Here is a 27922-nt window from a genome sequence, read left to right on the forward strand (position 1 = left end):
CTCCCACCCCACCCTGGCTCACACTAGACCCTGCCCGCCTCCACAGAGCTGGAGGCCAGGGACATCAATCACATCTTCGTGCCCCGTGGCCTGCCTGCCCCCAAACCAGAGAGATGCCACTTTCATAGAGCCAGTGCTGTTGTCTACATCACTTTTTGATTGGTTGATTTTATAAGATAAAAGTAACGTTTTAATAAAGAAAAAGTTCAACATTGAAGGCTCAGACATTCTTGGGGTACTGGGAAGGGGATTTTCCCACTTCTTCCTCCCACCTCCCCGGCATCATTTGTGGTGGGGTGACAAGTTTCTGATCTTGGAAGGAATCGGGGACAAGGAGACTTTCCTCTGTCTGAATGTCTCTCCTCAGGGGCTGCCTGGCTGCCAGTTGGTTTGTCTCTGTGTGCCTCTCGCCTACCTTCAGCACCCTTGCCCGAGTCCCCTGTGGAATGCAGGGATGGTGCTGTGCAGGGGGCAACAGGGCACATCAGCTGGCGAAGAGACAGGTGATGATGGTGGTGGCAGCGATGAGAGGGCGCGCAGGGTGGGCTAGCCGGAGGGAAGTGGGGAGGAGTGAAAGGAGGGGAGAGAGGGAAGAAGGAAGAAGGCAAGAGGGAAGAAAGCCAAAGAAGGTGGGGTGGCACCAGAGGGCAGGAGTGTGGGGGTTGGGAGATGGTCTCCAGTCTCTGGGTCTCCATCAACTCTTGTCTGGGGGTGGGTCTCTGTGCACTTTGTTTTTCTTCATACTGTCTAGGTATTCCTGTTGGGACACTGCCAGCACCGACGCTAGGATCTCATCATCATCCCAGTCGTTCAGGCCTGCTGGGCAAGAGGAAGGGAGAAAGGATGACAGAGCACTTTAAAGCCTGCCTTCTCCTTGCCCTTTGCTGATCCCTGGCTCTGGAGAGATCCCATTCAGGCCCCCATCACTCTTTTCTCTAAGGAGAAGACTCCTCTGGGCCTACAAAACCCCACTCAGATCCGCCTCTGGGACAGACTCTTGGACCTGAAAAATTCTCTTTTCCTGGGGAGATGGCCAGAGGCCCAAGAAGCCCCCTTTGCAGGACAAGCTGGTTCTGCCATCTCTCCCCAGCTCCCAGCTGGCCCCTGGACCATAGACAGAGGAGGCTTACCAAAGGCAGAGGGGGACATCTGCTGAATGAGGGCCCGGCACTCCAGAGTAGGGTAGAGGGACACGAGGGGAGAAGTAGCCCGGTCGGCCCCTGTCGAAAACTGGCTGCTCGTACCTGGGGCAGATGGACAGTCAGAGGCAGGGCTCAGGACCTAGGCAGGACCTCCTGACCCCTGCATGCTCCCTATCAGCAAGTCACTGACCTGGTGCACAGGGTGAAGGAGGTTTGGCAAGAGCTAAGACAGTGCCTGGGGAAGGAGGCTTGATGCCCAGCTCGGCATGCAGCTCAGGGTGCTCGGGTGACGAGGCTGAACTCCGCTGCCTTGGGGACCGGCTGGTCCACTCCTCCAGACCACTGGAGGCTGCTGCTGTGGCAGAGCTGCACGTGGCGCTGGCTTTCCGGGGCTGCAGTGAGCAAGGATGAGGAGGTAAAGACCAACACCAGTCGCAACCCTCCTCTGCCCCATTCCCAAAGGGCTCGCTCCCTCCCAGGATCCTGGCTATGATATAGCTTCTACACAGGCCACCACCATTCCTGTTCACACAATGGACCACAGGATGAAGGTAAGCTCTTTTAAAGCCCCTCTCACACCCTTACAGCCAATCTGACAGGAAACCTGTTACCTCCACCTTCAAAATAGATCCAGAATCTATCCCCTTCTCACCCCCTCCCTTGCCAGCACTGTCGTCAGTCACCAGAACTGCTATGGTAGCCTTCTCCTTTTTGGTCCCCTGCTTTCACCCTTGCCCCCTAGACTCCATTCTACACTCAGCAGTCAGGAGGATCCTGTTAAATCCTAAGTCAGATCCCACTCTTTCTCTGCTCACAACCCTCTCATGGCTTCTGCCTCATTCAGAAAAAAAGCCAAAGTTCTCACCACAGCCCACAAGCCCCTTCCAATCTGGCCCCACCGCCTTCCGACTCCATCTACTACTACATTCTCTTCTGCCACAATGGCCTCCAGGCTGCTTCTGAATCACACCTGGTGTGCACTTACTTCAGGGCCTTTGCTCTAGCTGGCCCTCTGCCTTCCCTGGCATAGGCACTTAATCCCCTCACCTCTGCAAGCTTTTGCTCAAATCTCACCTGCTCTGAGGCCAACCCTGACCATGCTATTTAATACTGTGAACTCTCAGCCCCACTCAGTCCTACTCATCCCCTTTATCCTGCTCTACATCTTTCATGCATACCACCTCTCAATTAATTTATTCATTATGTTTATTTTGTTCCATTCTGCATAAAGGTAAGTACCACAAGTACAGGGATCTGGGACTGCCCGGCTCACCAATGTACCCCTATACACTGAGAACAGTGCCTGCAATAAATATTTGTTCAACGAATTACTCAGCTCTTGCCAATGTCTATTAATCACTCTAAACTCCTTGTGATTCCTCAAATGCCTGGCTGTCATGCCCCACTCCCCGCCCTAAAAATTCAACCTTTCTGTGTGGAGACTGACCAGAGCCCTCACCTTCACTGGTCTCCCAGCCAGGGTCAAGGGTCCCACTGATGCATGTGTTTCCCTTAACAGACAGAATCACTGAGGGTGGAGTGGGCCAGACCTGATTTTACATCCTCAGCACACAGCCTGCCACACAAGAACATTCAGCAAGAGCCTGTCCCTCTGAAACTATCCATGAACCCTGCATGTCACCATCAGTGGCTGCCCTCCCTCACTCCTTAAAAGAGCTAGTTCTGCACAAGCGTTGAGAGTTCTAAGGCACAATGCCAAGACTAAGGCCAAGATAAGGGACAGACGGGGCTGGGAGCTTCCTTCTCTCCCAGATGCCAAAACTGCTTAGTTTTTTTCTGCCTGTTTGTGGGCAGAACGTGGGAATTAACAGGTTCTTAGCCAGGCTAGTGACAGACCCCAGGACCCACCTGGCTGGGGCCACGGACTTGGCGAGCCTGTTTCTCCTGATCCCTCAGCCACTGCAGGTAGGACTCCCGAGCCACCTGCTCCTCAATGGCCTCATTTGTGGCCTCCCAGTCTGTGGCCCGCTTCTTGTCTTCCAGCATCTGCTGTTCAATCCACGACTCCTCCGATGTTTTTATGGCATTCTTCATCAGGGACTGCTCTGCAAACTGCAAGGAGTGGGGGAGGAACAGTGATGTGGGCTGACACTCTGAACTCTGGCCAAGAGCCAGAACTGGCTCAGGGAGGTGGGCCCACAGGCCCGCAAGAGAGGAGGCACAAAGGCAGGTACTCTTACTAAGCAACCCCCTGGGCAGGCTGCCTATTCATCAGGGGCTGGGGGAAGGCAGGTTTGGGTTGTGGGACGTGTCATTCCAAACTCCTATACTCAGAAGCTCTGCTCCCAACCCCAAGACACCTCAACTGAAGTACTAAGTCTGGGGCAGTCAGGTGTTCTCCAGCCAGGGCTAGAATTTAAAGAAGCCTCACCCAGTGACGACTCAGTTGTTGAGGCCTTCCTCACCTATGCCCAGATGGGACAAGGAGAAAAGATCACCCGAGAAGTGAGCTCTGTGTGCACAGGGTAGAGGGACTATTGGGGCATTTAACTGGACAAGAGAACAGTGTCAGCATGGTGTGAGGTGCTATGAGTTGTGGAACACTGTGTTAGAGTGTTCTCTGTCAGGCTGTGAGACATAACAGATTTTTAAAAACGGAATAATGAAAAGTATCAGTGCATATCCCAGGGAATAAATGTGAAGTATTGCTCAGTGAAACTTATTTTAATGCACATATACACACCACACACCAATGTGTGCATGCACTAAGTAATGATGTAAAATGTAATTTTTTACCCATGGATAACAGTCCAAAAAGAATGTAAAACTCTGTTAGAATAAGCCAATTAAAAAATGGGGAAAAAATCTAAACATACAACTTCAAAGAAGATATAAAGATATACTCATGGCAAATAAGCCCATGAAAAGATGCTCAACACCATTTGTCATTAGGAACTGCAAATTAAAAATAACAACAAGGTACCCATCAGTTAAAGATATCAGTAAGAACTATAGCTTCATGTAGATATGGATGGTTACATATAGAAATATTTCTAGATAAGTGTATACACACAGGTTAGTATATACACATATACTTCCTTGTTTTGTCAGCTGAAAGGGCCTAGAAACAAGGATACCCCAATAGCAAGGAGCAGATGCTGGTTTCTAATAACATTCTCCAATAAAAGGAACTAGGACTCCTTGGAGAAATGGCTGGTTCTAGGAATGGGGCAGGAAATATACAAGGTGAGCCTGGAGCACCTTGCAGTGCCAGAAAGTAAGTATTCAGAACAAAATAAAACAGGGACTTCCCTGGTGGCGCAGTGGTTAAGAATCGCCTGCCAATGCAGGAGACACGGGTTCAAGCCCTGCTCTGGGAAGATCCCACACGCCGTGGGGCAACTAAGCCCGTGCGCCACAGCTGCTGAGCCTGCGAACCACAACTACTGAGCTTGCGTGCCACAACTACTGAAGCCTGTGTGCCTAGAGCCCGTGCTCCGCAACAAGAGAAGCCACTGCAGTGAGAAGCCCGTGCACTGTTCACGAAGAGGAGCCCCCGCTCGCCGCAACTAGAGAAAGCCCGCGTGCAGCAACGAAGACCCAACACAGCCAAAAATAAATAAATTAATTAATTAATTAAAATAAATAAATAAATAAAAGAAAAACGAACAAACCAAGAAACACCCCGCGCTCCCAAAACACACCACCACAATGATGGGGGTATGTCAGAGACGCAGGAACCAACAAAAGGAGCTCCCAATAGCCAAAATTGGAAAAATTTGAGCATCAAATAAAAATACTATTGGATTATAACCCAAAGTGTAAAAGTATTAAAGATATACCCATCAGTCCACAATGATACAAATGATTGAATAAATTAATAATGGAGGATAAGAGACAAATCTCCCTTGCAGAAGAATTCCAAATAATTTATGTAGATACTCTGCTCTCAAGAAGATGGAGTGTATCCTCTTTTTTTTTTTTTGGCTGTGTTGTGCGGCTTGTGGGATCTTAGTTCCCCAACCAGGGATTGAAGCCGGGCTCTCGGCAGTTAAAGCACGAGTCCTAACCACTGGACTGCCAGGGAATTCCCTAACCCCACTTTTTTTTTTGCGGTACGCAGGCCTCTCACTGTTGTGGTCTCTCCCATTGCGGACCACAGGCTCCGGAAGCGCAGGCTCCGCGGCCATGGCCCACGGGCCCAGCCGCTCCGCGGCATGTGGGATCTTCCCAGACCGGGGCACGAACCCGTGTCCCCTGCATCGGCAGGCGGACTCTCAACCACTGCGCCACCAGGGAAGCCTCCTAACCCCACTTCTTAAGTGTGGGCTGTAAATGACTTCCTTCCAAACAGTACAGCATGGAAAAGGGGGTGGTGTGGGGGAAGACTAATTTTACAGTGGAGAAAACTTGATAAACGCTACTTCTGCCAGATGATCAAGGTCGACATCAACAGTTATAAATCACGTTCAGGGCTTCCCAGGTGGCGCAGTGGTTGAGAGTCCACCTGCCGACGCAGGGGACACGGGTTCGTGACCTGGTCCGGGAAGATCCCACATGCCGCGGAGCGGCTGGACCCGTGAGCCATGGCCGCTGAGCCTGCGCGTCCGGAGCCTGTGCTCCGCAACGGGAGAGGCCACGACAGTGAGAGGCCCGCGTACCGCAAAAAAAAAAAAAAAAAAAAAAAAAAAAAAAATCACGTTCACAGTATACACTGTTGATATGATGTGATGAGAATGGCACTTTACCACTGTGATCCTCCTCCCTAAAACCCACAGCCCCAGTCTAATCATGAGAAAAACATCAGACAAATTCCGAAAGAGAAACATCCTACAATATAGCTGACCAGTACTCCTCAAAACTGTCAATGTCACCAAAAACATGAAAGTGTGAGAAGCCATCACAGACAGGGGAGCCTAAGGAGATATTATGACTTTAGTTAATAATGATGTGTCAATATTGGTTCATATATTGTAACAAATGTATCACAGTCATCTGATATGTGAATAATAGCAAAAATGTGTGCAAGGGGGAGCAGGGTATATGGGAACTCTTTACTATCTTCTCAATTTTTCTGTAAATCTAAAACTATTCTAAACAAGTCTACTAAAAAAAAAACTTAGGGCACTCACATTTTTAACAAAAGGAAAAAGAAAAGATACATATGATCAAACCACAGAAAGTCACGGATGAATCTTAAGTGTACAGTGTTACTTGAAAGAAGCCATTGGAAAAACTACATACTGTTATGATTCCAATTATATGACATTCTAGAAAAGGCAAAACTATAGAGTCTGTAAACAGATCAAAAACAAGGAAATTCAGAAAAACTGTCACAGAAATATGGTCTTTAGTTAATATATCAATATTGGTTCATTAAGTATGACAAATACACTATGCTAATACGTTAATCATAGGAGGGTATATGGGAATTCTATAATCACAATAATTACATAAATCTAAAACTGTTCTGAGATTAAAAATTTAAAAAACAAAACCAAAAAACCTTTATGCTAGAGGGTGTGTTGGTGTTAGGGTGTGTTTCCTAAAATGAGGCAGGAGCACTTTCTGTTTGTAGGAAGTGAAACCTGAATAGAAGATACCAAAATCCCCAGCAGACAACTGTTTATGAGACAGAGAATCAGAATCTGTCACTGTGTGCTGAGAAAATGTACTGCCACCTTCTGAGCACCTATTAGGCACCAGGCCCAGTGTTAGGCACTTTCTGTATCGGCCAAGCTACCAAGTCAAATTACTTGTACAATCTGCCTTAGGTCCCAAGCCAGTAAGTTGTGGGGCCAGGCCTACACTCCAAGTCTCTGTGACCACAGTTGTCTGTACCTGCTGAGGTTCGGAGGAGGATCCATGTGGGTGCCAAGACACCCAGACCAAGCCCTGGCTCACAGTTCCCAAGTGTGACTCCATATCCCCAAATGCCAACCCTTAACAGGCACAAAAGATGGGTGAACCAGCTCAGACAGGCAAACCAAGACCACAGAATGAGCCCTGAGAGATCACCTTGGGTAACTTCCTAACTTCACAGAGGTGAGACCTTACGGGCGACTCAGAGAGGGGACAGGATATTTTTGTGGGCTAGGGGCAAAACTGAAACTCCAACAGAGATTTCTGGTCTCTATATCCAGCATCCATTCTGGGCATGGGGACCTGCTTACCCCCGGTTTGAATGATGGCAGGCCCAGCCCCACGCCAATGGTGGCCTTGTTAGGATTCACCACTGAATTGTAGTGGATATTCCGATGGTAGCTGACACGGATGGGTTCATCCTCATTTTGATGGATCCCATGGAATGTGTTGATGGGTTCTGCAGAGAAAGAGAAGGAGGGAGCATCCACAATGGGCTGGGTGGGGCAGGCTCGGACCAGGCGTGATCAGTAGCTCACCAACACCACAGAAGTACCTGTGCTGTACTGGTACACCTCCACGGGCCGGTTGTACATCTCTGCCATGGCCTGCATCTCAATGTGGTTGCCATGGCAGTTGTTTTTCCGCTTCCGGTTGATGTAGGTGGTAAAGTCCTCTGTGACATAGTTAGAGAAGTAGTCGGCATTCTTCATCTGCAGAATAGATCAGAGGAGCAAGCTCTATGTGGAGAAGAGATCCTCCCACTCTGCCCCCGCCCCAAGGTCTCTGCAAAGTCTCACCAGATAGTCCATGCAGTGCTTTCGCACAACCTCATGCATGTCCTGGTCTCCATACACCTGGTCAGCTGTGGGGACAGAAGGAGAGGCTGGGGTCAGAGCTGCCACCAAAGAAGAGTTCTGAGTCACAGAACATCCTTGGGGGTGGAGGGCTGGGGGCCAGGGAAATGCCCTTTCCTACCCTAAGGCATGGAGAGTTCTTGGCCTTGTGGGCTGGAATAGGGTCATGAAAATAGAGGCAGGCAGGGACAGTCTTTAAGAACAAGAGTACAGGTAAGAGGGACACAACCACAGGCCTCTTGAGCAGATGACTTTGTCAACAAACATTTTAAATCCCTAAGTGGCCTTAAGCACCTTCAATTCCACATACACCCCCCTCACTTTTCACATGAGGAAACTGAGGCTCGGGGAGTTTGTGGCTTGACCAAGGTCACACAGAAGTCAAGTCTGTGACAGATTCAATTCTATAATTCAGTTTCCTGACTCTCAGGAGTCAGTATGGCCTTTATAAGGTTAAAAAAAAAGGAAAGGAAAGGAAAAGAAAAACAACTGGGCTCTAAGCCCAATTCTGCTAGGTACTAGTGAGCAAAATGACCAGAGGCAAATGACCCAAGTGTTCTGACCTTCATATGCCTCACGTGTAACATGGGATGGAGCTGGATGCCTTCCTGGCAGGGCTCTCGTGGGATTAATGAGATAATAGGTGTGAAGTGACTAGCACTGGGTTTGGGACAGAGCAGTCACTCAGAGCCCCCTTTCCTGTAGTGGGGCCTGAACGTGCAGTACTGTGAAGGTGATAGAGGTGAGTAAAATCCTGCCCCTATCTGCAAGAAGCATGTATTCTATAAGAGAGATAAGACACATATGCACCTAACTTAAGCTTAATTCAGGAAAGGCAGCCTGTGGCCCAAATGGTCCAGGCATTATAGGGTTTTGGTCACAATAAGAACTAGGCTCCCTCTGCCTCACTTAAGGATGTTCAAACATGCTGTTCCCTTTTCAAGACATTATTTCCATCCTCCTTGTCTGCCTACTTATCAAATATCAATGTATTCTTAAAACAGTTCCCCACCCTCCAGAGCACCTCTTATCACCAGATTTATCAAAGGTGCGTACAGACTTCATCTGCCTGATCACACTGGGTTCCCACTGAGGGCAGAGGGCAGTTCACATCCAAGTCCACCCCCAGCTCAGAGCCTGATGCAGTGCAAGAAATTGGGAACAGTTTGCTGAGTGGATGGGAAGGCTGCGGGAGCCAGGGAGCCTTCTCCCTGAGAAATTAAAGTGGGCTTGAAGATGAGGCACGCCTTATGTCCACTGGCTAAGACGAAGAGGGAATTTCCCTTTGTCTCCCCAGACCGTTGCTCTGACGGGATCTCCCTGGGGCACTGGGGCAGGGGCAGGGGCAGGTCCTGCAGGGAACACTGCAGAGTTCTTCCATGACAGCCAGTCTACCTCTGTGAAGAATCGCTAGAAGAACGCCTTCGCTGCCCTCCCCTTCCTTCCCTGGAGGGTTATGTGAGATAAGGAGAAAAAGGCCGCTGTGAGATAGAAAACGGGGCCCATGCCTGTCTCACGTCCTCCTGGAGGTGCAGAGACCTGAGAGGGATGGGGAGTGGGGGCTGTGAAGGCGCGAAGGGGTAGTCCCTTCACCGATGTAAACAAGGATGTGGGTTCTGCGGCCACACTCTCCCCTGCCCCACCCCCCAGCAGCACTTCCAGCAAGTCACATGCCCTGTGCACAGGCTGGGGGCCCCCTGTCGCTGCCTTTCTTAGAAGCCAGGACCACAGAACCCGCTGTGGCTGCCGGAGCTGCCCGAGGAGCTATTTCTGTAGAATAAACTTGGGGTGCCAAAGAGGCAGTGCTGTCAGCAGCTGCAGTAAACAGGAACTGAGACAGGAGTGAAGGGGTTAAAAAATAGGGGTTGGTCTATCAGGCTCAGGGAGGTGGCTGAGATGTTCCTAGGGAAGGGTCAACAGGCATTTCCAGGCCTGGGAGGTAGATCTACCCGACCTAGATGCCAGATGCAAGAAGTTGGGGGAAAGAGGGGAGACTGTAGACAGGGAAGGGAGTTGGGGGAGAACCTTCCCATGAGGGTCCCCCCATTGCCCTGTCACTGACTCCTTTGCCTGACAGAAAGGCTCTTCTGCCTCCTAGCTATGTGGCACTGGAAAAGGCCTTTAACCAAGCTATGTGGCACTGGAAAAGGCCTTTAACCACTCTGGGCTGCAATGTCCTTATCCATAAAGTGGGGGAGATAACTCCTCTTCCTCTCATGGGGCGTTGTTAAGACTACGGGGATGGTCTGCCGAACACCTAAAGCATACTAGGTGTTCAAGAGCCAGGGCTCCTGTTTGTCATAAGGAGGACGATGACTCCTTCAGATAGCCAGCCACCCACAAGTCAGCTAGAATGTCACCGGAACCACTTATTAAGCCCTTCCTCATTTCTGTTGCACTTCATCAGCCAGAGGAAAGCCCCAAACTCAAAGTCTAGGTTGTCCCTCCTCATGAAGGCAGAACTGGTTCTCTACCTTTGCTGAATCCAAAGGTCCACAAGCCTACATTCTGTGCCTATAGTTCAAATCTTCAGCAACCAAACAGGCCTCACAAAATGGGTTCCTTACATGTGAGCAAAGTATGACCTTCTCTACTTATCTATAAAATGTAAAATACCACCTTCTCTACGGTACATGTATTTAATCACAGCTTTTGGGGGGGGGAACCCACCTCACTGGTTATAAGATGTACCCTAGTTTGGGGATCATCAACATGTAAGAAAATGTGCATCTCTGAACCAAGGAAACACAGCAACAGTACCTTGCCAATGAGGGAGAGTAGAAGGATCTTTTGAATGACATAAGGCAGGAAAAACACCCAGTGCAGGGCTAAGAACACAGAAATCCTCACTCAGGAGATGCTTGTCTGATTTTGCCAGCCCTACCTCTGTCCTCCAGAAAGCCCTCCTCCTCCCGAGAAGGTGGCACATGGAACCAGGGGCTGAGCTGGATTTCCCTGTGGAGTCTAAGGTGGAGGGAAAGGGCCCAATGGTCCTGCAGAGGTAGGGGAATTCACAGCACTTGTTTTGATAGAAACCGAAACTCCTCCTCTTGCTGACACTGCACTTGGCAATCTGCACCTGCTCTCCCCTCCCGGAGTCCAGCTGAAAGGGGGTCCCCACTACCTCACCTCTGTCCCCAACCCAAATAGGGCTCAGAAATCCTCAGTACAATACTACAGTTGGTTCCACCAAGGCCTTTTCACATTCTAACTCATTCCATTCTTACCCAAAAAAACCCTACTTTCCACAGGACAGATACTGAGGTACAGAAATGTGGCATAGTTGGCCCAAGGTCACACATTTGGGAGGTTGAAGGAGAGGCCAGGCTTTCAAGGTGTAACTGGTAACTTCAAGCACTGACGCCCCAGGTGACATTACCACCACTCCCAATCCAGCTATCACCTTAGCCACCTGACTCTCTAGGCCAGGCCTGATCCTGACTGCCTCAGTTTCCCCACCAGCACAAGCAGGAATCAGCTGGAACGCAGGAAAGGCCTGAAAGTGGGCAGAGATTACAGATATCAGGGGCTGTACCCCTCACTAGGGCCACAGAGGTCAGCATGAACTTTCCCTCCCCACACCCTACTTCTGTCCTTTCTCTGAGCATACAGAGACACCAGCATAGAAATGCATATGTGCATGCACACAACCAGCAGATCCTGCCAAAGATGTTCCCTGAGGCCAAATACCCACACAACAACCCTCACAACTGCAGAGAACTATCGCATCCAACAAGTAGATGCCCTTGCCACCAACCAGGAAAGACTGAAGGCTGGACAAGATATGAGGCTGTACAAACTGAGGACCCCTCCACACCTCCTTCCTAGCCTTTGCCACGGGGCCTGATGGAAGCGGGGAATAGCCAATAGCTCTAACAGACTTGTCTCAACCTCCCTCCCCTGCTGCCTGGGGGAAGGTCCCCCAAAATGTAGTCACTGTTTTTTGAGGAATTATGTGGAAGAGCAAGACAGGAGAGCCTGGACTCTCTAAAGAGTTTAAGGGGAACTTCATTAGAGGTCCAGTGATTAAGACTCCATGCTGCCACTGCAGGGGGCATGGGTTCAATCCCTGGTCGGGGAACTAAGATCCCACATACTGCATGGTGCAGCCAAAAATAATAGTAATAAATTTTTTAAAAAAATAAATAAAGAGTTTAAGTACAAGGCCCTACAATTTGTTTTAGAGGCACCTGGGGATTACCTCCCTACCAGGCTGCTGCCTGCCTGCCTGCCTACCTGCCTGCTGGAAGAGCCACAGCGAGTTCCACTGAGGACAGAAAAGGAAGCTTGGTGTGTGCAGGGAAATCTAAAAACAAACCACACGAATGTGTGTACAAAGCAGTAGGGGGAGACAGGACCTGCTCTATTCCCTGCTTCTCTCCTGGCCCAGTGGGAACCCTGGCCCCACTGAGGGGATGAACCAAAAATAAGGCCTCACCTGCCTGTCAAGCAGCTGTGGTGCATACCTGGCCTGTGGCCCCAGCTACCCCAACTGGCACACCCTCAGCGGGGGAGACAGCAGAACTCAGCCCTCTCAATAGCCTGGTCTCTGAGATGCCTGCTCCTCTACTCAAGAATGCCCATTGCAGGACTTCCCTGGTGGTCCAGTGGTTAAGAATCTGCCTTCCAATGCAAGGGACGTGAGTTTGATCCCTGGTAGGGGAACTAAGATCCCACATGCCGCAGGGCAGCCTGCATGCCACAAATAGAGAGCCTGCGCACCACAACGAAAGATCCCGTGCGCTGCAACTAAGACCCGATGCAGCCATAAATAAATAAATAGATAGATAGATAGATAGATAAATAAAATGCCCACTGCAAAGATGGGAACACTGAAGGAGGCAGGGCAGAGAGAGGTCAACAGAAGCTGGTGTACATGGTGGCCCATGGGATTCTTCTCCTTCTGGCCTGGTTCAACCTCAAACACCAATGTTCTGATACTGGCTGTGTGACCTAGATAATAAGGCCCTGACTTTCTCTTAAGGCCTAGTTCCCTTTTATAGAAGAGTCAAAATTGATCTAAGATCCATTCCTCCAATGCTGATAGTCCATGTTCCAAGACTAAAAGGTCCAGAGCAGTGGGCCTCGCTAATGTTTCTGGGCCCCATCACTGTAACGTGCACAGTCCCAGCTGTATCCCCAAGGCCCACGCAGACACACGCACATGTGGCTGCCACTCTGCCCACAGAGGCTGAGGCCAAGGCCAAGACCAGGGCCAGGGCCAGGGCCAGAGGTTTTTGCTGAGTCAAAGCCATATAGAGAGAGGGAGGGAAGAGAGATGCAGACTCACGTTTCCAGGAGGAGGTTATCTGAGCATAGCAGGGGCAGGGTGGACCACAGGATACCTCTGGGACCCAGGCTCCCAATTCCACTCCACCCAAGCCTGTGCCAATGCTCATGAGTTCCCAACAGGTGGTTGTGGAAAAGAGAACTGGGCACAAGCAGTGGATATTGGTTCACACTGGGGACACCCAGACCTCAGAGGTAAAACAGAGGGTAGAAACCCACCTGCCTCAGGATTCCTAAGAGTAGAGGACCACAGGTTCCTAGCTGGAAGAAGTAAGACCCAGAGAGGTCAAGGAATAAAGCCAAGGTCACCCAGTCAGTTGACAGCTAAGCTAAGAAGCTAGGGCTTCCCTAGGGTCAGAGAAAGAATGTGTCCTTTGGACACCTCTTGGTTCCCATGCAGTTCTGCCACTAATGACCCTGAGCATGTCACTTCTCTTTCCTGAGCCTCAATCTTCTCACCTGTCTCATTGGATAATGATCGCAATTTTGCAGGTGAACCTGAAGCACCCTGAGGAATGCCTAGCAATCACTCGGGGTCAAGGAACGACAGAGTGGTCTCTATGTTGGTCCCCCCTCCAATTCCAGCCCTCAGTTACGTGGTCCTTCTACTATTCAATATGTGGCAGCCTGTAGCCCTTCTCACCAGAGCCTAGGGTAACTACCACCTGTCCCTGTCCCAAGCTAGGCTGGAAGCAAAGGGGCAGCAGAAAGCTTGAGGATAAAGTCCCCTTCCCAGGCACATGTCCTGTGCACTCTGCCCCAGGGAAACCTCAAGGTGAGGCCTAGAGACCCGGGGATCATGTACTTCTCAGGGAGAGACCGTGGGGCTTCTGAGGTTTTACGAAGAAAACCCAAGGGCAGCCCAGTCAGAGGAAATGTGTAGCCATAGTGCTGATAGGGAAAGGCCTTCAACCTGTCATGGTCAGCTCTTCCTGTAAACTTAGGCCCCTTACTGGAAGGCCCCAATGAGGGGGAAGGGTCAGAAGGTGTTTGGGGAGAACAGCTAGATGGACACACACTTAAATTTTGTTCTTGACATGGGTTACTGCCAAGCCAGGTCCTCACCAGGCCCAAGGTCTGCCTCAAAGACCACCCAAGATCCAGATGCCCAGCTGCATTCTCTGACCCTCACTCCACCAGCAGCCTTGCTTAGCCCACATTCAACCTAAGGTCTCGGCACAGGCCTAACACCTCATGGGCCCCCACGTCTTCTTTCTTTGCCTTCCTTTGGTCCAAGATGCCCCCAAACCTAGCTCTTTCTCTAGGAAACATCCCAGGGAGAACATGGACTTGAGCCACAGGGATAGGAAGGTTGGAGTTTTCCCAGCCCAGCAGATTCCATTGCCTGAACCTCTTCTGCTTGGTAGAATAGGGAGGCAACCAGTCACCCCACCTAACTTTCTTTCACCCACTCAAACATTTGTGGCTCTGAGGCACCACTAATAATAGCACTCAAGCTTTATCAATGTTATTGTTCCATGAGAGTCTACCAAGTCAGGCACTAAAGGGATTTACTAAAGTAATCTCATTTAACCATTATAACACGACATCTTTTAGCCTCATGGTACACAGGTACCTGAGATACAGAAAACAGGCTCAGGGAAAAAAGAGGGGCTTGCCCAGGGGCACACCAAGAATCAGTGGTAGAGCCAGAAGTGGAGCCTGAGTCAGTCCAGCCCACCAACAGACATGATGGGTCTGCACAGACTAAGAGAATAGCAGACCCAGAAGGGATTCAATGAGCCCTTCAGAATCAACACCATTCACAGATGGGAAAATGGAAGTTATGAGTCAGGGGAAGAACTAGAAGAAAGGGCTTCTGACTCCCAGCTCAAAGCTCCTATTGGAGGGCACTTTTCCTTGGGAGATATCAGAGCTCCAAAGGGAGGATCAGATCACACTCCCAGCTTCCTTTGGACACCAGCACAGGACCTCACAATTGCTTGTTGAGTCAGAGATTCAGAGCCAGAGAAGCTTCAAAGATCTAGCTCAGACTGGATAGTAGATGGTATTAAGGAATTATTAATTTTGTTAGGTATGATAATGGCATTTTTGTTATGTTAAAAGAGAAAGAGAGGGCCCTTATCTGTCAGAGAAACATACAGAAATATTTACAAATGAGATGATCCATGATGGGGTTTTGCTTTAAAAATACTCATTTCAGAAGAGTAAAAAAGAGTGGGTGGGGTAGTGATGAAACAAGCCTGGCAATATGTTAACGATTATTTTGAAGATGAATGATGGGTACATGAGGGTTCACTATTCTTCTTTCGTGTAAGTTTAAAAAAAGTTCTATGATTCCAGGGCGACAGCTTTGTGCTGCAGTTAAGAGGCCTCAGACTAACCTAACCCAGACTCCGACTCCCGACTGTTCTATGTATTTCTGACCCTAGGTAAGTCATTCCCTATTTCTGAGATGTTTTTCTCATCTAACAACTGGAAGCAATAGTCCTACACTTACCTAGCTTGGAGGAGAATTAAAAGGGTTTCCTGTAGTGTCTGACAGAGAAATCTGTCCCTAAGTAATGTTACTTTCTTTATCACTATTATTGCTGTTATTACTCTCATACCACCATACTGCCTCATGACTGAGAGCTAGAGGCCAGACACTAACTTGAGGCTGGGGCCTGGAGTCCCTAAAAGATCAGCTAACTCTGCCCCCAACCCTGTCACACGGGTTACTCCTGACAACTGGGACACAGCTCAGGGGCAGCCCTAGGCCCTTGAAGGCTGAGGCAGAGACTCACCTACAGCCCGGAAGAGACAGGCGCCGTCCTCCTTCATCTGCTTGATGATGAAGCCCTTCTTGTCTCGCAGGGCCTTTTCAAACCAGTGCTCCTGCTGGAGGGAAGAGGTGGGGGTCAGCAACAGGAAAGGCCTGTACCCTCGCCCCAGGGCCCTGCCCCTGAGCTCGCAAGGGGCCCAGATGATTGGCTGAGAGGACAATGGGCAGGGTCCAGTTCTCTGCCCTGCTTGACAACTCTATGTGCATGTGAAGCAGGAGGAGACCCTTTCTTTTAGGGAATCAGTCACTGTGTGAGCAGACTTGCTCCCAGAGGGGCCTCAGCTGCCCTAAGGGCAGAAGCCCCATCTGTATTCTGACCACTGCTGACCATGCTGAGAATCCAGTGTTGGGCCTTCCCCTAGGCAGCCAGAGGCCCAGACCCAGCAAGTGCCTGGGGGGGAAAACCTGGCTTTACCTCGAGAAGTTTCACCTGGGGACCCCCTCTAGTCACTTAGGGTAGGGGAGATGTTTAGGAGGGAGTGACTGGCAAGAGTCTAGTTCCTGAGCTCCACATACAGCTAGGGAATTCCAAGATATACTGTATAAGGCAAAACATATGCAAAGTATGATGTCACTTGTGATAGAACACATTTAACATATATATATGCATATGTATACAAACACACATGCACACAAAGTTGGGAAGACTTTACACAACAAAATATTATCCCTAAATGTTGGTATTACAGATGATTTTACTTCACCACCTCCTTTATAAAAAGAGGTATACAATACCTTACCCAAAATTCCAAACTTCTAAAAGCTTTTAAAATCAAGTCTTTATCTAACTCATTTAGCATCACAATCCGACCTGAGTTGACAAGAACCCATTTATTCCACCTAGAGGCGAATATTCAAACATTTCTATGCAGAAACATTCAGGTGTTTGACTATGACGGGAGGTGTTACATAATACACAGTACACATACCAGGTGACTTTCCTAAATTCTGAAATTTTTCTGAATTCCAAAGTACAGCTGGCTCTAAAGGTGTGGGGTTAAGTGAATCTGTACAAGTGTGTATTTTCAGATGTTTTTAAAAAAAATAATGGAGAGGGACTTCCTGGTGATCCAGCGGTTGAGATTCCACGCTTCCACTGCAGGGGGCACGGGTTCAATCCCTGGCCAGGGAACTAAGATCCGGCATGCCGCCTGGCGTGGCTAAAAATAAATGAATGAATGAATAAATAAATAAATAAATAAATAAAGGAGAGATGAATAGGTGGAACATATAGGATGTTTAGGGCAGTGAAACATACTGTTACATACTGTTTAGGGCAGTGAAACATACTGTTACATACTGTTACATACTGTAACAGTGGTTACATCATTATACATTTATCCAAACCCATAGAATGTACAACACTAAGAGCAAACCCTAATGTAAACTATGGGCTTTGGGTGATTATGATGTGTCCATGTAGGTCCAATGATTGTAACAAATGTATCACTTTGGTGGGGGACACTGATTATGGGGGTGGCTCTGAATGTGGGGGGGCAGGGGGTATATGGGAACTCCCTGTACCTCCTGCTCAATTTTGCTGTGAACCTAAAACTGCTCTAAAAAATAAATCTATTAAAAAATAATGTCCGTGTCACTTAAAACACGTTTTCCATCTCAAAACAAAACGAACCAGAAGCAGCAGATCTTTCCCAGCCTCCTCGCGCCATCTGCTGGCCACCAGAAGAAGCCAGCCTGAGCCCGCATCAGGTCTAGGGACCAGAAATCCCAAGGCTGCTGCTCCTTGGGGACACGACCCAGCCTAGGGATTTACAGGATCTGGGCTAATGCCAATGAGACAGAGGAGGTCACCTCTCTGCAGGCCATTTTTAGCCAGCTCAGGTGAGAGAAATTCCTGGCAAAGTAGGAAACACAGGGTTTAGAGGCTAAAAAGCTCTGGGTTCCAACCCCAGCTCTGTCACTCACTTGTTGCATGAGTTCAGGTAAGCTACCTGAACTCTCCAAGCCTCAGCCTATCAAACGGGGGATATGTGATCTGTCCGACAGCTGTCAAGAGGTTCAGAGGGGCTTCAGGACCTGAAAAGGCTTTCTAAACAACATACCATGCACTGGTGAGGTGGTCATCAGTAACAGAAGAAGGGGCAAGACCAGCACAGACAGAGATGACATACAACTGAGAGGCCCTCAGAAAGTCCCAGGTGAGTGGCTAGACAGGAGGGGATGAAGAGAGGGTGACAAGGGAATAGCCAGTAGCCCCACCATCAGGGCCCGCACGCCAGGAAGGTGTGGCTGGCTTTCCAGAGATGACAAAGGCACCTGGAAGCTCTTAATGGGCTTCCACAGCACAAACTCTTGTTTGGGTACAACATTCCAGCAGTCCAGGTGTCCCTCCTGCCCTGAGGCTGTCACATTGGACTGGCCTACTCCAGCCAGTTCCCCTATCCCTGACCTGCAGGGTCAGCCATCTCCCAGCACCATGGCGCCTGCCCTAGTCAGGGGTCTTCAGCAGGGAAGCTGCAACTATGACTACAACCCCAGACTGGACAGAAGAAGTAGTTCTAAAAAAGCAGGGCACACAGCAACCTCCTGCCCTCAAGGATGGGGGGAAAAGAGATCGAGAGGGGACAGGGGATCAAAGAGGACGAGAGTGGCTCCTACTTACTCATCAAACAAAGGTTTACCAACCAGCTACTAAGTCAGACCCTGGGCTGGCAATGAGGACAGAAAAATGAATCAAATTTGGTCTCAACCTCGATAAATTCATGAACTGCTAGAGGGGTGGGGAAACAGGCAATGTCCACACTGAAGTGTGAGCAAGGGCTTTGAAAGAGGTGAACACAGGTGTGCTGTGAAACAGAGGAAGGGACCTGGCCAGTCATTAAGGCTGGCACTTGAGAGGAGGTGCCACCTGGGTAAAGGAGTAAAACACCAAGACCTCCAGAAATGCTTGTTAATTGGATAAGAGATCACTTCTGTCACTCCAGGGATGCCAGAGGCCCAGCAATGAGTTCAGCAGAGCTAAAGTCCTGGATAGGACTAGGCAAGTAAGCAGGGCAGCGCCAAGAAAAAAGATGAATTCATATTAGCCGAATGCCTGCCCATGCCAGGTGCCAGATGCAAAAGGTGACCTCATTTAACTGTCCTTACCACAGCTCAGGTGGCAGAAAGCATTATCTTCATTTTACAAAGGCAGAAAGGAACTGGGGTTCGGGCACCAGCAAAGCCTAGCGTAAAGGCAACAAGAGAAGCCTCATGAGTCACAGCATGGAGATGTACCTGGCAGCCCATTTGGGAAAATCCTGATTTGTCCTTAAAAATGAAGAAGGCCTGAGCATTCCCCTTGCACAAGCAAGGCTTTGGTACTGGGGCAGCCAGACTAGCATCTGGGCCTGGAACTGGAGGCCAGACCACTAGCCACCCACTGCCTTTGGCACCAGCAGCCTTTAAAGCAGGCTCTGGCTGAAACCCCTTCTCTCTCTCCCTCTGCGGGGAGAAAACAGGGAGGTCATGGTCCTGGGCTCCAAAAAGAGCTTAGAGTCCCAAGAGCTCAGAGCACAGTCTTTTCCTTTCCCCAGCTGGATAGGAGCCTCCGAAGTGCCAACTTGAGAGTCGTTTAGGAAAATGGCCCAGGAAGGAAGGTCTGGCGGAAGTGAAAGGTGGGAGCTGGCCCAGGCATAAGCTACATCAATGTCCAGGCCTAAGAAAGTCAAATCCAGACCCTGGGACTTCCCTGGCGGTCCAGTGATTAAGATTTTGTGCTTCCACTGCAGGGTTCGATCCCTGGTTGGGGAACTAAGATCCCACATGCCGTGCAGCGCAGTCCAAAAATTAAATTAAAAATAAATAAAATAAAATAAAAATACAAAAAGTCCAGACCCTGAATCTTCCAAGCCCACTGCTGAACCTGTGGCTGACTCCCTCCACATCTCTGAGCCTCCACAAAGGGGTTGGGCAAAGCTCTCTGACACCAGGAGATCCAAGGTACAAGACTGCAACCTACTGGTCCAAAGGCACAACAGAAGTTGAAGCAGGCTGTGGGACCCAACTGACTGAGGTTTCAATCCAACTCCACTAATTATTAGCCATGTGATGAACTGCTCTGAGCCACAGTTTTCCAATCTGTGAAATGGGATAACAAGCCTCCCAATAATAGGGATACTGGGAAGACTCAAATATTATAGGACTTTGCCCAGTATGAGAGCACTTAATGAGTTCCCTTCCTCGCCCTGGAAGGGAAACAAGAACACCCCTGTAGAAGGCTGAATAATGACCACCCAAAGACATCAGGCCCTAATCCCTGGAACCTGTAAATGCTACAGGAAGAGGATCTTTGCAAATGTGGTTAAGAATCTTGCGATGGGGAGATTATCCTGGAGTATCAGGGTAGGACCTAAATGCAATCACGAGTGTCCTTAGAACAGCAGAGGAAGACCTGATACAGACAGAGGAGGAGACCACCCATACACAGAGGAGAAGCAGGCAGAGGTCAGAGTGATGCGGTCAAAAACCAAGGAATGGGAGTAGCCATCAGAAGCTGGAAGAGGACTGGATTCTCCCATAGAGCCTGTGGAGTGAGTGTGGCCCTGCCAACACCTTGATTTGGGCCCAGTGAAACTGATTTCGGACTTCTGGCCTCCGGAACTGTGAGAGAATAAATTTCTGTTGTTTTAAACCACCCAGTTTGTGGTAATTTGTCACAGCAACCACAGGAAACAAATACAACCTCCTTGTAGCACTCCCTTGTGTGAGCTGTGAGGCAACGTGGCAATGCTCACATCCCACAAGATCCACCCTGTTTGCATCCCCCCAGGGAAAGGGTTAGAATTAAGGCTGCAGGGGCCTGGAATCCCCCCTCCCAGCCTGGGAAGCTGCTGACTCTGTCTATTGATGAATGAGTTGCCACTGAAACGGGGAGGAGGCAGGGGGAGATGGCAGCAGCAGTGGCAGCTCATGGACAGATGTCTTCCCAGAACCCACGGCCAAGAGGTTTTTAGTATTCTGGGCTACACAGCTCTGTCCCAGCAAGCCTGGTGCCAAGACCACCCCTCTCTCCCCCAAAATACCCAGGAACACTGGCTCTGCTCCACGGGCTAAACATAGGCAACCCATCCAATGAGAAACAGACAGACACACTGCTAAGGACTAACACAAGCTCTCCAGGGCAGAGGAATCGGAAAAGAGCAAAAGGCCCCAAACCTACTGCCAGGCCACTGGGGTAGGGGGGTGAGGGGGATTAAAAAATGAAGATTCTATTATTCTGCAACAAAAAGAAACAAAGTCCTGATGCATGCTACAACATGGATGAACCTTGAAAACATTATGCTAAGTGAAAGAACGAAGTCACAAAGGACTGCATGTTGTATGATTCCATTTATATGAAATATCCAGAAAAGACAAATCAATCAAAACAAAAAGTAGATTAGTGGTTGTCAGAGGCCGAGAGGGGATAAGGGGATGGGAGATGATGATGATGCAGGGTTTCCTTCTGAGGTGAAAAAAATGTTCTAAAATTGATTGACTGTGGTGATGGATGTACAACTCTGTGACTACACTAAAAGTCACTGAATTGTACACTTTGAACTGGTGAAATGCATGACGTGTGAATTATATCTCAAGAAAGCTGTTAAAAACACACACACAGGGGGTTTCCCTGGTGGCGCAGTGGTTAAGAATCCGCCTGCCAATGCAGGGGACATGGGTTTGAGCCCTGGTCCGGGAAGATCCCACACGCCACGGAGCAACTAAGCCTGTGCGGCCACAACTACTGAGCCCGTGTGCCACAACTACTGAAGCCTGCGTGCCTAGAGCCTGTGCTCCGCAACAAGAGAAGCCACTGCAATGAGAAGCCCGTGCACTGCAACGAAGAGTACCCCCACTCACTGCAACTAGAGAAAGCCCACACGCAGCAACAAAGACCCAACACAGCCAAAAATAAATTAAAAAAACAAACAAACAAAAAAAACACAAACACACACATAGGGACTTCCCTGGCGGTCCAGCGGTTAAGACTCCATGCTTACACTGCAAGGGGTGCAGGTTCAATCCCTGGTCAGGGAACTAAGATCCCACATCCTGAGTGGTGAAGCCAAAAAATAAAAACAACAACAAGAGAAAACAAAAAACACACACACAAAGGCCTACAGCAGTGGCTGGTGAGAGGGAAGCTGGTAACTGCTTGAAACTTCATAGCATACTCCCAAAGCCAAGGGGTCCCACTCAAAACTTTCACAATGGATGGGGGGAGTAGAGAGCAGAGAATTAAAGAGATTACAACTAGCTTCAAAGCAATGAGTACAACTTCCCTCCCCACCACTACCCATTTTATGGATGGAGAAACTGAGGCCCAGAAAAAGGAACTACCAAAAGATACAGGACTCAAACCCAGACCACCCAGGCAGAGACCACTTCCTGCTATACCACTCTGCCTCCTCACCAGAGGAATCAGCAGGTTCCTAGAAGCCAAATGAAGGGTTTTTGCCAACAAAGATCAGTTGTTGCAAAGGCTCCTAGGAAGAACCCAGATGATCCTGGGGAAACTTCAAGAGAAGAATCAGCCAAGGTCCAAGGTGGGCCAGGTCAGGTATTCAGACACTCAATAACCTTGGGCATGGGTGGACTTTTGGCAGCTAAGCAGGAGATCCTGGGATTTGAACTCAGGCCTGCCAGCTCCAAAGCCTAAACTTTTTCTACACATAACCCTACCTCCAAACCATCCAAGAGGTCTCCCAACAGGCAACCCCCGAGCTTATTCACCACAGCATAGCTGGCCACAAAAATCACTGTCTGCCAACCCTGAGCCTCACACTGACCAGGCGACTTGTCCTGACCACCAAGCTTGGATGGTTGAGAGGGAACACAGAGGCAGGGGAGAGAGGAGAGGAACCCAGTTCTGCCTCGAAAGACACCTACTGTTCCCTGTCACCTCCAGGCCCAAAGGGCTTTGGTGTAGCTCCCTAAAATCCCAAAGCTAAACAATACCTCACCAGCTCCTTACCTGACCAAAGAGAAAACTGTGGCCCAGAGAGCACAGGCAGAACTATTCTGCTTCATCCAGAAAAGCCCCATCAGAGCCAGGGTGGGAACCCAGGCATCCTGGCTTCAGTGTCAGGTCCACCCTCTCCCACCACTTCAGCACACGGGCCCCCTTCACAAAATGCTCTGTGGCTTCCTCAAGCTCAGGACGCTCTCAAGCCATTCTTTTCAGAGGGGAGACTCTCGGCAAGGCAGCCATACCTGGGAAAGGAAACCCCTGACAACACCACCTTCCTAGCACTGGGACCCCCAGGGTGTCAAAAGGGCTCCTAAAGGCAGTAGATACAGTAACAGCACCAGGACAGACAATAAGTCTGAGTAGTCACAAGGACCAGATTCACCATCTGGGCTCCCTCTCAACAACTCCCCTCTTTCCCAAGGATCTAATTGGCCTCCGGGTTACAAATGCCCCCAGTGACGGTTCAGGACTAAGCCTAGGGCTGCAGGAAGAATCTCCCCTCTTTTCATCCCCAAGTTCAACCAGGTGAAGCAAAAAGAAGCATCTTCTTCCTCCCTTTGTCCCAAGAAGTGGGAGGACATGAAGCCTCTCCTCCGTCATTGGGAAGGGAAGGTATCATGCAACCACAGAGCTTTACTTCCATGTTCTTATGGGAACAATTACAAGGGAGGGACTCCTAGCCCAGGAGATGCAAAGGGGATGTAAGGAGGTGTCTTTCTAGTCACCATGGCAGCACATGACTTTCTCTCTGTTCCTGGGACTCCTCGTTTCTGTGGAGAAGGAAAGGCACACTTTACTGCAACCAGTGAGAAGAAATAACTCCTGGTCCTCACCCTGGCAGATGATTTATCCTGCCTGGAGAAGTAGTAATGCATGGAAAGGGAACAAGAACAGGAGCTCAAAACCAGGCCCTGGCCCTGGCCCCCGTGAAGTACACAAAGATTTACCTGAACCAAGAGGGAGAAGAATGTGGGTGGAGAATTTCCTGCAGTGGGGATGTCCCAAACCCCTTCCCTGTCTCTGGGAAGAAAAAAGCTTATTGAAAGAAATTCAGGAAGCTCAGAATATTTCCCTGATCCAGGAAATTAGAAGCATAGCTGGGTCAGGGAGAGACTCAACACATCTCCTAGCTCTTGAGGGTAGGCCTCAGTCCTCATGTCCCCAGTACCTGACACCTTTCTCACAGAAAGTCAGGAGAACTTCCTAGCCTGAGCAGGCTCAGGTAGGGAGTTCTTATGACTGTGAAAAGCATCCAGGTCCTTCTGTCCAATGGGGGAGGCCTCAGGCCACATTGGGGAGGACTTCCCGTCCCTCTCCCTGGTGAGAAAGGATTGCCTGGTTGGGGGAGAAGGGAGGGGAGGAGGAGCCTCATACCCAAGGGGGGAGCTCAAGCCCCTCCCTAAGGTGAAGGATCTCTTGTCCCAGAGGGGAAGCTCAGGCCCCTGCGAGGAGGCTCAGACTCTTTCCCCCAGAATCCCACCTTACCCATGTCCCCAAGAGTAATGAGCAGCCCGCAGGACTTAGTTCAAAGTGGAAGGGGGGCTTAGGCTCAAGTCCCCAAGGCATGAAATCTTATGCCCCCAAAAGGCCTCTAAAACTGGGGTACACGTATGCTGAGAGAAAGTTCAAACTCATGAGGGGAGATGCGGAACCCTATTCCCCAGGGACTCTACCCATGCCCCAGGGGAAGGGTCTCAGGGCTCAAATCTGGTCAGGGGAGACCTCCTGCTCCTGAGGAGTACCTTAAGTTCCTTGAGGGGGAAGCTTGGACCTCACCTCTAGAGACACACTGGCCACTGGGGTATGTATGCATCTCTTGTCCTTGAGGGAAAGCTCAAGAGCCCTTGGCACAGTGTCTCAGATGCCCAAAGAGAATTCTCAGACCACTCCCTGAGGAGAAAAGTCCCCTAAAGACCTCTGTGGAGGGGTATCAGTCTCCTGAAGAGGCTTCAGACCCAGTCTCTGAAAGCCCCAGTCCATAAGCAGGGGCAATCCTAGGTTCCAGTATCCGAAACAGTGAGTCCTATTTTCTTGAAGAAAGGTTCAGGCCTGGTGCTGGGGGGGCGGGTGTCTAGACCTTAAAAATAGCTTAAGCTCCTAGAGAGAAATTCAGACTCTTGTCTCCAAAGAGGTCTCAGACCTCTTTGAGAAAGCACAGACCCTTGTCACTTAGAAGGGGATGAATCTCATGTACCCTAGTAGACTTTCTGGTCCCAGGGTGTTGGTTTTGACCCTTGTTCCCATAGGGAAGGAGATCTTAGGGGGGTATGTATGTGTGTGTGTCAGGCCCTTGACTTCTAGAAGAGAGAGTCTCAGACCCCACTGCTGCATGGTCCTGTGCTGTATCCCCCTGAGAAAGAGAAGGGGGTTGTCCTATATAGAGTGTCTCAGACCCCTGAAACGGTTTTGGTATCTTGGGGACACTCATATCTCTGAGATCTCCACCTTACTTGTATTCCCTGGAGAAGAAGCCTTAAACTCTTATCCCAGAGGAGAAGAAATCTCAAGTCACTGAACACAGACCAAGGTCCTCTGGAGAGTCGTGAGACTCCCCTCTCAGGAGGCATTCCATCTTGCCTGTCTCTCCTGGGGAGTTCCTACCTATTGGCCCTACACGAAGAGGTCCCTGGGCCCAGAATGACAACTACGGCCCTAGGAGACATCACAGACCCCACTTTTAAGTCCTCCATCTTATCTGGGGCCTCTAACCCCAAGTCCTTGGCGGGGGAAATAGGGTCTCTCACACCCCCACTACCAGAGAAAAGAGTGCCAGTCTCAGAGAGAAGACAAAGGCCCCTTGGAGCGATCTCAAATAGCCTTCCTTGGGTCCCTACGCAGTCTGGGCATCCCGTCCACCACACCCAGTCACCCGTCACCCCCCGCCCATACCTGCTCGACGGTGGCGGGGTCCATGGCCTCGATGCGCGCTGCAGCCGCTTCATACTCATCCTCACTGTTGTAACCTGCGCCGACCTCCTCCCGCTCAGGACTGGCCCCGCCAACCGCGCCAACCCCAGGGGCTTGACGCCGCCGCTTGCTGTGACCCGGCCCAGAGCAGCAGCCGCCCACGCCCACGGCACTGCCCACGCCCACCACCACGCCCGCCGCGCCCACGCCCGTTGCTGTAGCACCCAACGCGTCACCGGGACCGCCGCCGGGACCGCCGGGGCCCCCGCAAGGAGGAGGAGAGGCCTGCTGTGGCCGGGGTCCCGCCACGGCGCCAGGCTGCACGGCCAGCGCCCAGCGATGGAGGGCACCCGGTGGCCCCGGGAGCGGGCCCTGAGGCGGTGGCGAGGCTCGAGGACGGGTGCCGACTCCCGAGTCACGGTCACGATCGCTGCCACCCACACCCGTGCCGCCGCCGCCCACGCCTACACCCCCGCCGCGGCGAGGCGCCGGGGGCAGCGGCCCGGGCGGCGGCGGCTCGTTGGCGGGGTCGGCGTCGGGAGGCGGTGGTTTCTTTTTGGGGAGAATAGTCATGGCGGCACCGCCGAGTACCCCCCACCAAACTCGGCGCGGGGCACGCCGGGAGAGGACCCGGATGAGGGGGGCTACAGTGGTGCGCGAAGCACGACGGGATCGCCGGGCCCCGGATAAAGAGATCGAGGCACCGGTTTTCGAACGTCGGCGGCGCGCGGGTCACGCGGCCGGAGAACCCGGATGTGAAGTCCAAGATGAAGGCACCGCGGCGAGCTTGTCGTAGCCTTCTCTCCAAGCCCAGCAAGTTTATTGCTATGCTCGTTCCGGCCTTCGGCTTCAAAGGAAACAGAACCAAAACAAGCACCTCTTCGCCCCGCCCCCTCGCAGGTTCTTGAACTACCGGGTGGGGCCCGGGGCGTTGCGCAGGCGCGCCGGGGCACAGCCCCGCCTCTCGCTCGGAAGTACGTGGGCAAAATCTTCGCCGCCGCCACAACAATTGAGGGCACCAACCAATCGAAGCGGTTGCGTGGGTCCTCGATGATGCCCACGAGCCAATCAGAAGCGAACGATCGCCCTCCCCTGCCCTCTGTCTCAGATTTCAGTCAAAGTCGGCACCCTTGTTCCTTGCCTTTCCTCTTCGTCCCGTCGTGCTCTTGTCTCCCCGAGGCTCTGACTCGCAGGCGGGGGCACTGCAACAGGACAGCGTGGTCTGCCCCGTGCACGAGGTTTTAAATCGCCTCCCTTCCGGGCTTCCAACTTGGCCCCAGTCAGCCGGACTGACTGGAAAATATCAACACTCCCAGAGGTTAGCTAGCCCCTGAAGCATCACTTCCGTTTCCACCCACCAGAAATCCGCCTCCGGTAGAGAGGCGGGCACAGCTTCACCCTGGCAACAGGCCGGGTTCTGCAGTGATTGGTTAAGACATGCCACCACTCAAGTCGAACGGGCCAACCTTGGGACAGACATGCACCATTGGGACAGTGGGTGTTTGGGAAGCAGACACGCCCACTCTGGCACCGGCGCACCGCTGCCCTCATGTTGACCTCCCCGCCCCTGTGGCTAGCGCGCAGGCGCGGCACAGCCTTTCCCCACCCCCACAAGTCCCCCCAATGGTGTTTACCTGAATCGAGCAAAGTTTGTAAACCAGCTCTGTCAGCAACCAGCGTCTCGCAATAAGGTTGGTAAAATTCCTGCTACTGAACGGATGGAGAGCTACAAGCTAATCCTAGCTGTGCCCCTTCTGAGTGATATCTGGCAAGTCATTTAACACCCACCCCATCCTCAATTTCTACTTCTCTGTAAAATGGCAATGATAATCCCAATTTAAGGATCAGAAGTTAATGCTTGCAAAGCGTCTGGTGCTGTGCCTGGCATCTAGTAAGTGCTCAATAAATTAGTCTGCACTGCAGTGCAGTGGAAAGAATCCCAGGCTTTGGAGTCAGGAAGACCTCAGTCCCAGGCACGGTGGACCATTACCAACTGTATGACCTTGAGGAGGTCATTGTGTCTCAAATTTGAGGTTACCATGTGTAAAACGGGAATGATAATGCCTGCCCAGACTACCTCAGGGAGTAGTTATGGAGTTGAGATGAGCTCATGAACCGAGAAGTTGTTGTGAGAGGTGAGGGCTCCCTGCCAGTCTTAAGAGCCAAG

General features: G+C 50.7%; 1 protein-coding gene across 3 annotated transcripts; it reads right to left on the minus strand.

The window, feature by feature from the left end:
* OTUD5 (OTU deubiquitinase 5) lies at positions 1 to 27073 on the minus strand. 3 transcript variants are annotated; one of them, XM_079910050.1, is made up of 9 exons: positions 25738 to 27073; positions 15859 to 15949; positions 7766 to 7830; positions 7522 to 7678; positions 7277 to 7425; positions 3012 to 3215; positions 1333 to 1534; positions 1131 to 1244; positions 1 to 819 (listed from the first exon to the last, which is right to left on the minus strand). In XM_079910050.1, the coding sequence occupies exons 1-9, from the start codon at positions 26326 to 26328 to the stop codon at positions 695 to 697; spliced, it is 1698 nt and encodes a 565-aa protein (XP_079766176.1). In that variant the 5' UTR covers positions 26329 to 27073; the 3' UTR covers positions 1 to 694. The 3 variants fall into 3 exon arrangements, with proteins under 3 accessions (XP_079766176.1, XP_079766175.1, XP_079766174.1); XM_079910049.1 differs by having other exon boundaries at positions 2 to 816; positions 15859 to 15952; XM_079910048.1 differs by having other exon boundaries at positions 2 to 819; positions 15859 to 15952.
* Between the last annotated feature and the right edge of the window lie 849 nt (positions 27074 to 27922).

Source organism: Stenella coeruleoalba (genome assembly GCF_951394435.1).
Source record: "Stenella coeruleoalba genome assembly, chromosome: X".
Taxonomy (NCBI): Eukaryota; Metazoa; Chordata; class Mammalia; order Artiodactyla; family Delphinidae; genus Stenella; species Stenella coeruleoalba.

Coding starts and splice junctions, on each gene's coding strand:
- OTUD5 (XM_079910048.1), bottom strand. CDS start 26,328: ATGACTATTCTCCCCAAAAAGAAACCACCGCCTCCCGACGCCGACCCC. Junction 7,679..7,765: donor AGCACTGCATGGACTATCTG/GTGAGACTTTGC, acceptor TCTATTCTGCAG/ATGAAGAATGCCGACTACTT. Junction 820..1,130: donor GATGTCCCCCTCTGCCTTTG/GTAAGCCTCCTC, acceptor CCTCTTGCCCAG/CAGGCCTGAACGACTGGGAT.